At 34.0% G+C, this 16,717-nt stretch overlaps 2 protein-coding genes across 2 annotated transcripts in view; one reads left to right on the top strand and one right to left on the bottom strand.

Moving 5' to 3' along the window:
* The window catches only part of LOC123658560 (protein piccolo-like), a 21,500-nt gene extending 8,258 nt beyond the window's left edge, over window positions 1-13,242 (bottom strand). Inside the window, 4 exon segments of the mRNA XM_045593938.1 lie at window positions 577-610; window positions 613-664; window positions 11,504-12,721; window positions 12,941-13,242. Coding sequence (XP_045449894.1) covers window positions 577-610; window positions 613-664; window positions 11,504-12,685 — 1,268 coding nt within the window. The 5' untranslated portion in view covers window positions 12,686-12,721; window positions 12,941-13,242.
* A 1,883-nt stretch (window positions 13,243-15,125) lies between these two features.
* LOC123658569 (protein PBDC1) lies at window positions 15,126-16,097 on the top strand. The gene is made up of 3 exons (XM_045593945.1): window positions 15,126-15,295; window positions 15,371-15,469; window positions 15,555-16,097. The coding sequence occupies exons 1-3, from the start codon at window positions 15,293-15,295 to the stop codon at window positions 15,942-15,944; spliced, it is 492 nt and encodes a 163-aa protein (XP_045449901.1). The 5' UTR covers window positions 15,126-15,292; the 3' UTR covers window positions 15,945-16,097.
* The last annotated feature ends 620 nt before the right edge of the window (window positions 16,098-16,717 follow it).

The following is a 16,717-nucleotide window of genomic DNA, read 5'->3' as shown; positions in this document are numbered from 1 at the left end:
GGTGACTATGGGCAACACACATGAGTTCACGCCATTTTTGGTGCGAACTTGTGGAGGCCTATGTCCAGCAGTGAACTGCGACAGGCTGAAGTGTGATGATGATGATACTTTTTAATTATTTTATAAATACTCTAATTGTATCCTGTTAAATGGTGTAAAGTGATCTGAAACTCTCTATAAACATCCCACTTCTGGGCAGAAATCTTTCACCCTATGGAGTAAAAACTGTCGTAGTCTGAAAAGCTACTCAAATAGTGTGTTGGTTAGGGATGAACAGAAGTTAGTATATATTGATTTACTACTAATGAATTAGTATAACACTATTATCAATTTTTGGCATGAACTTGTGGAGGCCTATGTCCAGCGGTGAACTACGATAGGCTAAAATGATGATGATGATGATGATGATGATTTAAGATTTATGAGAACTTATTAGCAGTTTTTCATATTTTCACTTATATAATAATAGTAAACAGATAAATAGACGAATAAAATTTTGAGTCTTGTGATGCGGACCCTTAGGATACACAATTACACATACATTCTTAATTTAGTAGAATTATATTGATCTCTTACTTGTAAAATACGATAAGTTTATCATCGTTCGGTCCGACAACTTTGTTGCCATTGCTATTTCCGGTGTAGGAGACTGGTATAATTGCACCTGAAAATGTATTACGATTAAAATAAAATAATTTGCTTCAAAAATAAATTATACAACTCTATAAAGACATTGTTAGGTATTGTGTGGCTACGGTACTGTACTGTGTGGCTACAGTACTAAAGAATATAGCCACCCCCTCTCTTCCCATGGGTTTTGTAAGAGGCGACTAAGGGATAACGCAGTTCCGCTACCACCTTGGAACTTAAAAAGCCGACCGGTGGCGGGATAGCCATCCAACTGCTGGCTTTGAAATACACAGGCCGAAGACGGGCAGCAGCGTCTTCGGTGCGACAAAGCCAGTACTGCGGTCACCAACCCGCCTGCCCAGCGTGGTGACTATGGGCAAAACATATGAGTTCACGCCATTTTTGTTGTAAACTTGTGGAGGATAGGCCTCCAACAGTGGACTGTGATAGGCTGTAATGATGATGATAATGATGATGATAAAGACATTGGTTTAACCCGTTAAAGACTACTGGTACACCATATGTACCAATTACTAATAAATGTTTTACCCAACTTAATCCTTTAAATCAGTTTTATTTTGGTTCACACCAACACTACTAGTATCCTAGAAAAACAAAAACAAAGTTCGGCAATTGGCCCAACTTTTTATCATTTTCTAATGTAACAGATACTTTTGACCTATAACGTCATAAAATCGTTAAAAAAAGCAGCATAGTGGATTAAGCTCTGATCCTTCACCTACATGGGGAGAATTATGCCCAGCAGTGAGTTGTTACAAGCTGAAACGATCGACCATACAACAATCATAAGTTCGATTAGTTGATTTGGTTCTTGTAGATAATTACAGATGAGACAGTTTTTTTTTTTTTTTTATTATGGCACAAATTAAAATATTTATTGTAAAAAATTGAAGAATTTTTCAGCCTTTATATTCAATAGGCTACTTATTTAATAGTTTCCTGACATAATACAAAACAACTGGTTAAAACAAGTTGTTCTCGTTTTATTTTGCTATCATCCATACATCCAAACCGTTGACGTCCAACATAATATTACTTTAATCGATTCTTTTTTACTATAATACTATTCAAAACAGAGTTCAAATTATATTTGTTTTATAGTATGATGTGTATTCTGTATAAAAGTGTGTATTATATTATTATATACTTTATTGAACTCAAAAAATAGATATAAAACATAAAATAACAGTAAGGTTTATGGCAAAGGTGGACTTATCTCTGAAAGAGATTTCTTCCAATCAACTCATGGTCATGAGTAAGTGTTTCATATAGCGAGGCAAACAGTGCAAGAAGTATTCAATAAGAAGAAATTTAAAGAATATATATATATATAGACCAAAGACAAAAAAAAGATAATAAAGTTTATATATATACAAAAATGTAACGTACTACATATTAACAAATATATATTTTTATATATATTTGTTAATATGTTAATGTGTTATAAATATATATTTTTATAACAATGTATTATAGCATATTAATGCATTGTTATAAAAATATAGACGTTAAAGAGTATCTAAGCGCTTCTTACGATAGTTCTGCTAATTTCCGTTCATAGGAAAGACCAAACGCGCCCTTTTTTCACTTTTAATTTCTGAACGAAACGTAAAATGAAGAAGCTGTTACCAGATATTAGATTCTTTATTTTTACGTTCTTATTTTCGCAATACCAAAAAATAAATACCCTAATAGGATTTATTATTTATAATAATTATTGTAATTTTATTAAACTAATAGCTGATAATGTCTACGTTTGATATTATAATTCTATGTTTAAATATTAAAACTAAGTAGGTAAATAACTAGCTAGCTACTTCAGTGAAGTGTTAATATTTAAGTGTTGAGGTTTATTGATTGTTTTAATACAAAATACTGTGTTAAATAATTAGTATTTAATAGTAATTATGATTAGTTAATGACGCTAGTGTCTAATCAATTCAAAAATGTGATTACAAGTGCGTTTGAATGAGAACTGATTTTTTGTTTGTTTGTTGTATATTGTTATTACCAGGTATGAAAATTTAGTGTTACCATCTATAAAATACGTTCGATAGAAAAGTGTAAGACGCCGAGATACGATTAAAATGTCTGGAATATTGTTGACAGATGATTTTTTTAAATTCGTCATGATATTAAGCAATTCCTTCTTGATTCAATCTTTAATATTTATATCCTCTTAATATCGTTCTTTTATCGTATTTTTATTTATCTGAATTTAAATTAACATAAATACGGTAATACGCGGTTTTCTTTATAAGTTTTTCTTATGAACTCAGACGGTTATATATGTTATGGTTATAATGTTATAATATTTGTAATTAAATTTTCATAAGTTTTTATACACAGTATAAATTAAATTGGAAACAAATACACATATAAAGAACAATTAGGTCATAACAAACGTAATATTAGTTAAGTAATTAAACTATATTCTATCAAAAAGGTAACTTTTTCAGTAAGACCGTACAAGTCAATAAATAATGATTTATTTTTAATGATTAGTCATTAAAGTATGATTGTAACCGGATGCATAGTCAGCTAACTATCGTGTATTTCTTATGTAATTATATGTATGAACAATATGAAATATTTTTTTTTAATGAAAATAAATAAGACGTCAAATTATTAATCTGTATGCTATTTTTAATTACAAAACCATTTATGGAGCTCGCTTCAGCCTGCAATATCCCACTACTGGGCATAGGCCTCTTTCCCCATGTAGGAGAAGGATTAGAACTTAATCCACCAAGCTGCTCTAATGCGGGTTGGCGGATATATTCCCTACTATAATAGTCCAGTCATTACGTCGGAAAAATCGGGTTAGAAATGCAAATGAACCGAGAAAGCTAAATTTTGGATATTACGTGGGGGATGGCTAGAAAAGCTTAAGTTCAAATTGTCGACCAAAATAACCTTGTGGGTTTTCCGCCATCTTGAAAAAAGGGTTAAACTCAGTTTTTTTATCATAACTCGGTTCCCCGTTGAGATACGAAAATTTTTATAGAATACTTTTTTGTTGCTCTTTTTACGATCTACAATTAAGGTCCTATACATTTTTCACGTATCGATCATCGTTATCGAGATATCGTTAAAAAAAGCCACAAATTTTGGGAGAAAAAATTGTTTTTCGCTATTTCCTTTTTTCTCGTGAAAAATATCGAAAAATGTTTGAAATAAAACTTGTAGAACCTGTTCAGACCTACAAATTCGTTTTTTAATTTTTCATTTTCGAGAAAAATTACGACCTCTAGCGCGCCGCAAAGTGAGTAAGACTGTGCCCGGTGTCGATTTAGCCGCTGGCACGGTTATTTAGCCGCTGGCACGGTTGTATCCACAACGTAAAAATGAATGAATTATTTGCTTAAGGGAATTATTTTTAAGGGAATTATTGGTTAAGGGAATTATTGCTATACGAAATAAATGAATAAACCAGCCAAATTATAAATCAAAAACATGAAATTTAGTAATCAAAAAGTTTTTATGCAGCAAAAATAATAATTACACGTAGTCATTATTGTCACACGTTTTTCTCCGTTTTGATGGTCCTGGCTGCTGTTGAAGTTCCTCCTCGGTACACTCTTCGAGTCGGGTAAATTCTTCAATCGCAGGAAATGATGCTGTGACGGTCGAAAATTCGTAATCTTCATCTTCGTAATCGTCGTTGAATAATATCTCGACTTTGGCGACATTGTCGCATGTCTGTCCTCTGCAGTGCAGGCAAATAACCGAGCAACTAATTCCTGCTTTCCTGCACCCACAAGCAGCCGCACACTTTCCTTTACATTTGCACGAAATTAATTTTAAAAGTTCAGGTGGAGCGGGTGCGGCTGTGGTGCAAATTGGCTCAAGCCCGTAATTCGTCTTTCGCCAACCCCATTCCTGAGGATCTTTAAAAATTCCGAGCCACGTTTGCACTTGTAAATATTTTCGGAAAATGTGTTGGCGGACTGCGTTTTCCGTTGGTGGGAGTAGTGAAAGATTATTCGTCTTATTTGTTGTTGTAGATGAAGATTACGAATTTTCGACCGTCACAGCATCATTTCCTGCGATTGAAGAATTTACCCGACTCGAAGAGTGTACCGAGGAGGAACTTCAACAGCAGCCAGGACCATCAAAACGGAGAAAAACGTGTGACAATAATGACTACGTGTAATTATTATTTTTGCTGCATAAAAACTTTTTGATTACTAAATTTCATGTTTTTGATTTATAATTTGGCTGGTTTATTCATTTATTTCGTATAGCAATAATTCCCTTAACCAATAATTCCCTTAAAAATAATTCCCTTAAGCAAATAATTCATTCATTTTTACGTTGTGGATACAACCGTGCCAGCGGCTAAATCGACACCGGGCACAGTCTTACTCACTTTGCGGCGCGCTAGAGGTCGTAATTTTTCTCGAAAATAAAAAATTAAAAAACGAATTTGTAGGTCTGAACAGGTTCTACAAGTTTTATTTCAAACATTTTTCGATATTTTTCACGAGAAAAAAGGAAATAGCGAAAAACAATTTTTTCTCCCAAAATTTGTGGCTTTTTTTAACGATATCTCGATAACGATGATCGATACGTGAAAAATGTATAGGACCTTAATTGTAGATCGTAAAAAGAGCAACAAAAAAGTATTCTATAAAAATTTTCGTATCTCAACGGGGAACCGAGTTATGATAAAAAAACTGAGTTTAACCCTTTTTTCAAGATGGCGGAAAACCCACAAGGTTATTTTGGTCGACAATTTGAACTTAAGCTTTTCTAGCCATCCCCCACGTAATATCCAAAATTTAGCTTTCTCGGTTCATTTGCATTTCCAAATGTATATAATGACTGGACTATAAGTAACTATCGCTATTAGGTGTACATGATAACAACCGGGACCAACGGCTTAACGTGCTCTCCGAGGCACGGTGGGGAGACCCACAAGGACTGCACAAACACCTAGACCACGGCAAACACCTGTATGGCCAATACAAATGTCATTTATGGCGGGAGAGCCAATATTTGTTAGGGGTTCACTGAAAGGGGAAGGTGTCCAAAACGGTGAAACTTCACGTCACATATTTTATGTATGGCATATTTTATCGAAAATAGTGAAATAAAAAATTATAATGTCTAAAAATAACAGTTAAATATACATATGTATATTACTATGATTTTTGTGAAATGTTTGCGTATTTGTTTAAGAAGTGCGTCAATTTCATTGTAAGAAGTTCAATTTAAAAGTTTTAGAAATTTAACACAAATACAATTTCTGCATGTAAATTTCTTACACTCAATAAATGGTTCATTAGCTACTAAGAAATAAAGCTTAATCTAACACTGCCTATTACTTGTTATGTAAATGTTACACCCAGTGGCATAGCGTGCATTTTTGCCGCCCGGGGCCTACCGAAAATTTGCCACCCCTACCACTTCATTTTTTTTAACATATTCATTTAACACAATCATTCAAAGCGCAATTTTCATTATGTTCATTAACCGACTTTAATAAAGGGGGAGTTTTTCAATTTTACTGTATTTTTATGTTATATTGCCGGCGCGATTGGAATTATTATTTTTTGTCAATTGAAAAAAAAAAATCGCAGCGTGTTCGCCCCCTTCTTCCCTTTCGTGTGCCACCCGGCGCCATTACCTCCCCACTACCCCCACGGCCACTAGTTAGAGCTAATGCTGTCCCTACTGTGGGTAGGCGATATGTGTTAGAAATCCTGTAATCTCTTCTTTTTCCTTTATCGCCGAGCATAAAAAAAAGGTTAAAGATAAATTAGTACTTATAAACTTAACGACATTAGCCCAAATTTTAATTCGAAATAGTCAAATGCTTGTTCACTTTATCTACTCATCTACCTTGCCATAAAAATGATAGAAGAAAAAATATCTTTACGTAACTAGCTTAGCTTTATTAAAATTTCTATATTATTTTTTTATACGAATGTCTTGTGAAAGTTTAAGTACGGGTAACGCCGCTGGCATATCTAGTATTTAAAATTACTATTGAAACGCTAACGCCGAGTTGCACGAAACAAAATTAAAATTTAAGTAGAGATTCAACTAATTTAATCACAAGAATTTCATACAATTATGGCGATTAAATTAGTTTAATCACCACTTAAATTTTAATTTCTTTTCGTGCAACTCGGCGTAAGTGTGTTAAATGTAATGACACATTCCTTATCTATATTTGAAATGTTATCGATTTTATGTTTATAATAAGTAGATCGATACATAAAAAATTTAAACGCATTTCAAACATTGTAGAATTTATTGTAGCATAATCTGTATATATATCTAATATATAAAATTCTCGTGTCGCGGTGTTTGTAGGTAAACTCCTCCGAAACGGCTTGACCGATTTTCATGAAATTTGGGTGTGCATATTGGGTAGGTCTGAGAATCGAACAACAACTATTTTTCATCCCTCTAAATTTTAAATGTAGTCCACCCCAATTTTTTTTTATCACTACATAGGTAGTATAAAAAAAAAGTCGCTTTCTCTGTCCCTATGTCCCTATGTATGCTTAAATCTTTAAAATTACGAAACGGATTTTGATACGGTTTTTTCATATAGATAGAGTGATTGAAGAGGAAGGTTTATATGTATAATAACATCCATTAAATAGTGGAGAAATACTGTTATTTTTGAGGTTTCTAATGTGATGTCGTAAATAATTACATTTTTTCAAATTACATTGCAAACGCAGCATGAATCCTACGAGATTTATCAAAATAGTGTACTAATTATTGTACACATTGAAAAGGTCTACATAAAACTCCGCTATGGTATATGCCTATCTCTTATGGATATCCCACAATAACATTTTTTTTAAATAATGGCTAATTTTCAAAGCGATTTTAAGCAATGTAGGATTAATCCTTATCTAATTAAACACCTTAAATACATTGTTGATTTAATATAGATCTATATGTCCCTTTACAGCATACGATTTAAATGAATATTTTCGAAGATATTACAGATTTAAAAATTGCGGTACGTAGCGTTTGCGGCGGTTCCGGCCGGCTTTTACTCTAAAGTTAACGCGTGCGGGCCACGGGCTAGTAATGAATGAATCAAAACTACTAGATCGATTTTAATCATTTTTTTAGTGAATGACATAGGCGATAATTATATTTTATACCCGTGCGAAGCCGGAGCGGGTCGCTAGTTTTTAAATAAATTATTTACTTTTTATTTTATTATGATTTGGCGTTGAAAAATACATACAACCCTAAATTTTCACCCTTCTACCACCAACCCCTATTTTTAAATAGCGTTTAGCGGCAAAACGCTGCTGCAATGAGTATATAATGTTAAACGCATACTTGAGAACGACTGGAAACATCCGGCTATATATAATATCATCACTTCAGCCTATCGCAGTCCACTGATGGACATAGGCCTCCACAAGTTCGCGCCAAAAGTGACGTGAACTCATATTGGTTTGCCCATAGTCACCACGCAGGACAGGCGGGTTGGTGACCCAGGGATGGCTTTTTCGCACCGAAGACGATGCTGCCCGTCTTCGGCCTGTGTATTTCATAGCCAGCAGTTGGATGGTTAACCCGCCATCGGTCGGCTTTTTAAGTTCCAAGGTGTTAGTGGAACTGCGTTATCCCTTAGTCGCCTCTTGCGACACCCACGGGAAGAGAGAGGGTGGCTATATTCTTTACTGCCGTAACTAGAGAGCGTGCTGCGTTCGTCTATATATATTATTTGTATTTTTTCTAGTACCTCGTACAAGGTTCTTACGGAACGAAAATTTGCTCAGAAAATTAAATAATTTTAAAAATCTATTATAACTAAAACAACTTTAGCGGAATTTATCGAGGTTTATTAAGTTTTTTAAATGCCAGACGTTTTATGTAGTTATTTGTCTAAAAACAATGTTGACGAATCAAGACGTTTTGTACAGGACATCTACCGCGAGTAGACCGCGGGCATAGATAAAAATAAAAACCCGAATTTGTCAAAAACAACAATTGTTAATTTTATAATCATACAATTTCGTAACATGAATCTACAAAAAACTAATCTACATATTTTTGTTTACAAACCAAGAAACACATCACGATTGCCAATCAGGTGACATGATAACAACCGGGACCGAAGGCTTAACGTGCTCTGCAAGGCACGATGGAAAGACCCGCAAGGACTACACAAACACCCAGACCACGGCAAACATCTGTATAGCCAATACAAATACAAATGCTTGTCATGTGCGGGGATCGAACCCGCAATCAATTACTTTAATTAAGTACTTTAATACATTTATTGGTAATAAGTTTTTTTTTTTATATTTCGAACATTTTTGCTGTGAAATAATAAAGAAACGGAATGTAGTGCAACGCATAGTCGTTCTATGGCTCTATGGTTCTCTGGCTTTCTAATTTTTTGAAGAAAGAATTCTTTATTTAAAAAAAAATAGTTATACCTGGCGGAAATATTATAATGCCTAAATGATAGAATATTTGAAATTCTTGAAGTGTACCTGCCATGAATATTTATAGCCTAAATTATGGGATTTTTATATATGGGGAACGTTTGTCGTACGTTTTTTAAATCATAGAATACTACGCTAATTAGTTATAGTAGGCGTGTTTTACAAATTCGAATAGGCATTAATTTGGACCGTCAGGCGATTAAAGAATAATATACATATTTAATCAATTATATCTTCTGACAACTATCGCTCGTATTAATACCGGCATGTTACACCGCTATATAACTATTTGACGTATAACGGTATCCAACAGATAAAAATAATGATAAAAGAATTATTTCTAACTGTCAAGTTTCAAATCATCCGTAAGATATTTCCATTTGCAACCTGCGACTCTTTAAAAATTTGTAGTTTGTTAATTGAAGTTAAAAAAGGTTCTAAGGAAATGCTTTACTTTCTGCTAATAAAGCCTATTTGGTCCTACGTTCGAGGCATGCTCTATATAAAATAGTAAGAAGACCTAACCTCATTTACAAAATACCGCCGCTAAGTCGAACCGAGTGGTAAAATTAAAATGCCGATCAACATTACCTTGAGGTAGTGCTTAGTGTGCGACGCATACGACTAGTCGTTTTTCATGTCATTGTTATTACTGTTTAAATTATTACTTATAACGGTCTAAACTATAAAAACAGCCTAGATAAACTAAGACCCCAACGAGAGCCGAATTGTTCCGAACTGACCCGAAGACCAATTCCACGAAATGTAATAATTTCTTCGGGTCGGCTTTGTTCGACAAAATATACTAATAGCAATCGTCAGAGTGTAGTTCGCCTAATGCAGTTTTTGGGACAAAACGTGCATTGAATGTATTGTAAAAAATAATATGTACCTGCTTTTAGTATTGTTTACTTTTGAATAGTGTTTGAGAAATTGTTTTAAAAAACCACTTTGTTTTGTATATTGTTTTCTATAAATTTTTTTTTTTTTTTTTTCGTACATATTGTTTCAAATGCAACTTTCACGGAGATATCATTGTTTGTATTAGCAAAGACATTAAACGCTGTTTTTCAAGCTTCGCAAAAACGATTTAAGGGTCTCTTTATTAACCAACTTCACAAACGGAGAAGGTTCTCATTTCAATTGTATTTTTGTGTGTTACCTCAGTACTTCTTAATGGATAGACCGATTTCTATTTTTTTTTTAATAGCTTTCTATTAAAAAAAATAGAAAGAATAGAAAGGTGGTGCTTACCATGTGACCCCATTTACGACGAACAAGCATAACCTCAACAAGGCTCACCTGATGGCAAGCAATTACCGTAGCTTATAAGACGCCTGCAACACCAGAAGTATCGCAGACGCGTTGCCGACCCTACCCCTAATCCCCCCAAGAGGTCTGGTCACCTTACTCACCACAGGAACACAACAAACGATTTTGTTTGAACAAACGTTTAAGACACGAACAGTTTTAAAAGACTTTTCTGCGTTATGAAATTGTTTTACCAAGGTAGGTCGTAAAACATATCGAAAGAGATATTGCTAGACTTGTAATGGACGCGTAAAACGATCAAAGCGTTTCCCGCCAAAACGAGTTTCTTTTTTCTAATAAATTTTTCTATTAATCTCATGCTATATATGGCACACCGAAGTTACGATTAATGTAATATAACCGTTACGAAACTTTTTCAAAATTTAACACTTCATAAAAATCGGCATAATAACCTAAACTTATAAAAAGTTTTTCAATCTAAAACCTAAGCAAGTAATGTAACATATAAGCATCATAAAAATGTTAAAGACTTGTCCTAAGGCATTATTTGAAGCATATTCATGATTACTGAATCATCATAATTATTCTGCTTATTGAAGTGCCTTATCTTAAAAAAGTAGTATTTATTAATATTAAAAGGAAACCATTTTTACTTACATATAGAGAAGTAATTAAGAAAATAATTTAAATGTTATCAATATGTAAAGTTTTTGTTTACAATTATCTATTTATGTATGTGTACTTCTCAAATTTCTAAAAATCATTTTAACTTGAACCTTGTTTTTAGTCTTTTAGATAATAGACAGACCTAATTAAACAAGTTAAAGTTAAATATAAGTAATAAATTAGTATATAATTATGATTTCTTTGATTCATAGTTTAACATTACCATTTAATAACTCAAGTCTAGATGTTATAGTAAATGACATAGTTTTGTTGTAACTTGATATCAAATATATTTTTATAGTTATAAACAATAACACATTGTTTGTGTTTTGTGACGCATTTGTTGCCAGCTAGCAACATACTAAACCTCTTTTAAGATTACTTTAAAATACATACACAAACTTTTCATCAAAAAAAGTACTTACATTTTTTTTTTCAAAAAATTAGTTAATAATTTACTCAGATATATCACCCACCTTCGTTCTATTTCGTTTTGTTCTTGTGTCCGGTGTGAGGTCACCCTCGGCTGGCTTCTTAGCTGGAGTAGCTCCGTCGAATTTCTCAGAGACCTGTCTCCTTTTCCTCATCGGGGGTGTCACCGTAGCCAACTTTAATGTCGACTTAGGAGTGACCTTCACTTCCAATTTAGCTGTTGTCTTAACTTCTGGCTTCCTTTCCTCGAGTTTTTCGTCCTTTATAGGCTTTTCGGTTTTATTTGTAGGCTCGAGTTTTTCCTCCACTTTCTCAACTGCACTTTCTGAACTTTGTCCCGGTTTTTCGGAAACTTCATCTTTCTTCTCTTCCTTGAATAACTCTGGTTTTACACTTTCCGCCGCTTCTTTCTGAGGAATTAGTAATTTATCTTGATTCTCGTTTGCCGATTCGGGAACAGGTTTATTATCACTCTGTGTGGGTGCTACATCAGCGGGAGGTGCGGGCTTAAGCTCTGTAGGTTTTGAAGGCGATTTTTCTCGGGGCTCATTAGCTGTAGCTACTTTAGGCTGTGCTGGACTATCAGCCTGGACAGGATTCGACGTTTCAGTTTTTTGGGGGGTACTCGGAGCACTAATTGGTTTTTCGGGTGGTTTAGGTGTACTCGGTGACGTTTTGGCAATATCTTGTTTCTCTTGTTTAGGTTCTTGATTTTGAGGTTTCAGTGTAGCGGGGGCATTGGATTCTGATTTCGGAGACTCTATCGTCCCGTTGGCCTGGCCAGTAGAGTCTGGCTCTTTTTTCTCAGGTGTTCTAGTTAAAGCTAGGGGTTGCGAAGCGTTTGCTTTGTCCTGCACTAAACTAAGAGGAGCACTGGTGCTTGCGCTCTTGCTAGGGCTTGCGGCTATATTCGTCGGCGTAATAGAGTTTTGTGTGACATGGGAAAGGTTTCCGTGGTGGCTCATGTTTTGTGCCATTTGGGCCATGTTGGCAGTCACGGGAGCCATGGACGGCACGGCGTGGGCCGGCAGCGGGGGCGCGGGAGCGTGGTGCACCAGGTTTTGACCCACCAGGTTGTTGGTCCCGTGGTGGAGAGAGTTCTGAGCGCCCTGCGGTAACCCTACCGCGTGGTTCGCGCTCGCTACGTTGCCTTTGGCGGGACTCGCCTGCCCGCCGGGCTGAGGTACACCCGGTTGGGGCAGCACTGGTTTTAAAGCAGAGTTCATATCAACTTAAAACTCACTTTCTTCACCGTGATAAAGCTGAAACATAAAGAATGTATTTACACTGTTGTTGTTGCGAGTCAGCACACAGAGATGTCTTTGACCCAAAACAATAATTCGTACATAATACAACTTGTGTCTATGTATAGTCGTACGCGCGTAAGAACGCCGCCGAAGTACATTACTCTGGCCGCTTTTACTATGTATATCCTATTCTATAATCGAATAACAAAGCTGGAAATAGTGTTTAAAAGTTACCACTAATAAAACTGGCGATAAACGATCATGAAACTGATGTGTAGCGAGCGCGGCAGAGACAGCCGCAAAAAATATGCGTTGCTATAGCTAAGAAACTTCCGCAAGATCGAGACTGCCGACGACACTGAACGGAATAATACAGTCATCAAACGATGTATATATCCACTAGATCTCACTCACGACAAAGTAATTCCATGGTTAACACTTTTGTTTCGAATTAACAAACACCAAATTCACACAATTCACTAAGTCTTTCAACAAGTATTATGCACAGTAGTTTAGAGATGGCGTCGGCCTAACGCGCATGCGCCACCCTCTTTTCTGCCCGCCAATAGAATCACAGATATTTACGGTATTGGAACGAAACCGTCCGAGAATGTTTTATCTCAACTTGTCAAGTACATTTACAATCAGCTATCTCGTTTACAAACGGACACGTTTATTTTTAAATAAAAATATTAGAATTGAATGTAATTTTTTATCGATAAACATTTTTTGTAAACAAAACATCAATAAATAATAATATATATAATAATAAAAGTAATTAACAAATTTATACTTAATATACATACAATGGTCTCAAATAAAAAGGAGAAAATTAAATAAAGCCTTAACTTTACATAATTACCTATATTATTATTTTGTACTATGCGTAGTTTTTCACCTATATCGATTATCTATAGATTTCGTATAGGTAAAAACTAATAAGCTTTGGTAATAAGAGATAGGTAACATATTTCATGAAGTTTTTGTGAATTTATCACAACTAGTGGTCGTCTAGTGATCGAAATTCTACCATAATTAAAAATTTAAATTTAAAAAAATCAAAAAATAATGAAAAATAAATAACTTTTTTTAAAAAAATTAATTTGACTACAGTCTTTGACAATCAACAAAAAAGTACAATTTGTGTGAGTGTGTGTGTCAAGTATATCGTAGTGTGTGTAATATCTTTTTTTTATTGATGCAATATGTTTAGTTTTATTTTATGCATAATAAAAAAAAATATTAGCATTCTGCACTCCTCTTCTATATAAGTGTGCGAAATTTCATACTCCTCCGTCCATGCAATTTTCGTAAAAAGCGGTACAAAGTTTTTACTTCACGTATTAATATATAGATAAACAAACTTGTCATTATTTAAATGTCGTTATGATACAAAAATTGAAAAAACAGTTTTGTAATGAATTTTAGTTATGGAAAAAATTATATTTTCTACTATTTAAATTAGAAAAGGCTAGTCCTTAGATTAAGGTCAATCTTTGAAGTTAGATAGATTAGGGTTATTTTTTTTTTTTGTAACGAAATTATGCCGATAACGGTAAAATTTTGAGCTTAGATGGGTTAGGTAAAATTTTTCTTATTCGACTGGTCTTAATCTAAAGACTTACCAAAAAAATACATTGTTTATATTTTATAGAATGACAAAACTGATAGAAGTACGTTTTTCATATACATCATCATCATCATTTCAGCCTCTCACAGTCCACTGCTAGACATAGGCCTCCACAAGTTCACGCCAAGAATAGCGTGAACTCATATAATTTGCCCATAATCACCACGCTAAGCAGGCGGGTTGGTGACCGCAGGGCTGGCTTTGTTTGCACCGAAGACGCTGCTGCTCGTCTTCGGCCTGTGTATTTCAAAGCCAGCTGTTGGGTTATTCCGCCATCGGTCGGCTTTTTAAGTTCTAAGGTGGTAGGCGAACTGTGTTATACCTTAGTCGCTTCTTACGACATCCACGGGAAGAGAAGGGGTGGCTATATTCTTTAATACCGTAGCCACACAGCCAATTGAATTTCAATTAATACATAAACATAATATTAAAAAAAAAATACTAAATTTATGTATACCTATACAATTTATAATTTAATTATTATGGGAAATGTTTTCGATTATTTTGAAAAACTATTTTAGCCGCAAACATATAGCTAAACTAAAGTACTAACTAGTTAGTAGTCCTTTCATAATAAAATATTAAATCAATTTTTAATTTTTTGTCTGATTTTTTTTTTTTATTTAATCAGTTTTGTGTATCTTACCAATTACTTTTTTGCAAATTTTGTAGTTTTAGACTTTTTGACGCCAAAATAATTCTACCAAGAACCTAGGTCACCACTCACCAAGCCCCAAGGTGTATGATACATTCATAGAGAAAAGTAATATACCTGAAAGATACATTATTTAAGAGTTGGTAACCCTACTTTTAGCGAATTTCCCAGCTGCTTTGATGCTTGACTCAGGATAAAATGACTTTTTGTCTTTAAATTACGCTAAATTTTCTTTAAAACAAATATTATATCATTGAAATTGACGTCTTACTGAATCTTTTAAAACGTGTTTTAATTTACAATGGCAAGTACATACAGTTATAGTAAATATCTTGCATGAAAATCATATTGTGCGGTACTATAATTTTATGTATTTCAGGACGTTTTAACTAGACCTGCTGAGGAGTTTGGAAATGATGAGACCCTCGAGCATCTCTGGGCAGCTAGAGCTATGGAGCACAGTGATATTTACTTTAATGTAGGATTTTTTTATTATATCTATATTTAACCTAACCTAGTAGGTAGTCTCGAATAGTGTATGTCTCTAATTGTAAATTTTGTAGGTACTTTGTTCTGTGGACACGAGATGGCTTCGATTAACCCCGCACGATGATCTTATATACACCCACTTCAGGCAAGATTTCCCTGATCTGGATATTACATACATAAAAGAAGACGAAATAAAAAACAATGTTAACAAAGCGAAGTGGCGTATGTTTTGTGAGAAATTTAAGAATACAGTCGAAGATTACAGTTTCGGTACGCTATTGCGAGCAGACACAAACGGTGATTACTCAGAGCAAAACACAATTTTAGTGCCTAGGGTTCAATTCTACGCTATCGAAATTGCGAGAAACCGAGAAGGCTTAAATAATGAAGTTAAGAAGAGATATAAATGTGCGTCAAAAGCTCACACGGAAGCTCAGTCCAACGTGAGGGAGATTGTTGCGTAAATGGTTACTTTTCAAAGTATCGGAACTAAGAATAATTAGCTATGTTATATGTATTGCTACAATAATATCTGCCTTTATGTTTTAATCACATCTGTGGAATATTATTCGGTAGAACAATAAAAGCTAATTGACAGTAGTAGAAACATTTTAAAACTATAATTTCATTTTTAAATAATCTATTGTAGTTATCATTTGAGATGACTAGGTCGTCCTGTGACCATTGTGTCTACTATGTTAACAAAATGTCCGGAATCTTAAATGATAGCCAAGGTAGTACATACTACATATTAATGAATGTATTAATTGTGACCTAAAAGGTTAAAAATTAATATGTTGGATATAATAAATAAGACTTTCGGACATTTCTTAGAGGGCAATAATTTACCTGTTGACCTTTTCAATCATGGCAGAGTTGATAGATGACAAATTTTGTACGCTAGTGGCAGATTGTGGTAATAATTGTAAAATTAATTTTAAAAATTAGCCATAAATGTAAGCTATTTTTAAATAATACATTGTTTCATGTAATAGTATGCAATATTAAGTTATCTGAAATAATATTCGAGCTAAATTTTAATTTTAGATTCCGAAATAACACAAGTTAATGAGCTTTAGTAGAAAATGTGTTAAAGTTTAAAAACTATTAGGAGGTTACATAGAACAAATTAATTATGGTCTTCATATTGTAACTGTCCATGGAACAATTTGTGCATTGATGTAACATTGTCACTAAAATATATGTATATGTGTGTTTATTGAGGTATCTATGTAAA

The sequence above is a fragment of the Melitaea cinxia genome, chromosome 12 (genome assembly GCF_905220565.1).
Source record: "Melitaea cinxia chromosome 12, ilMelCinx1.1, whole genome shotgun sequence".
Classification (NCBI taxonomy): Eukaryota; Metazoa; Arthropoda; class Insecta; order Lepidoptera; family Nymphalidae; genus Melitaea; species Melitaea cinxia.
This window is presented reverse-complemented; position numbering and strand designations above follow the sequence as displayed.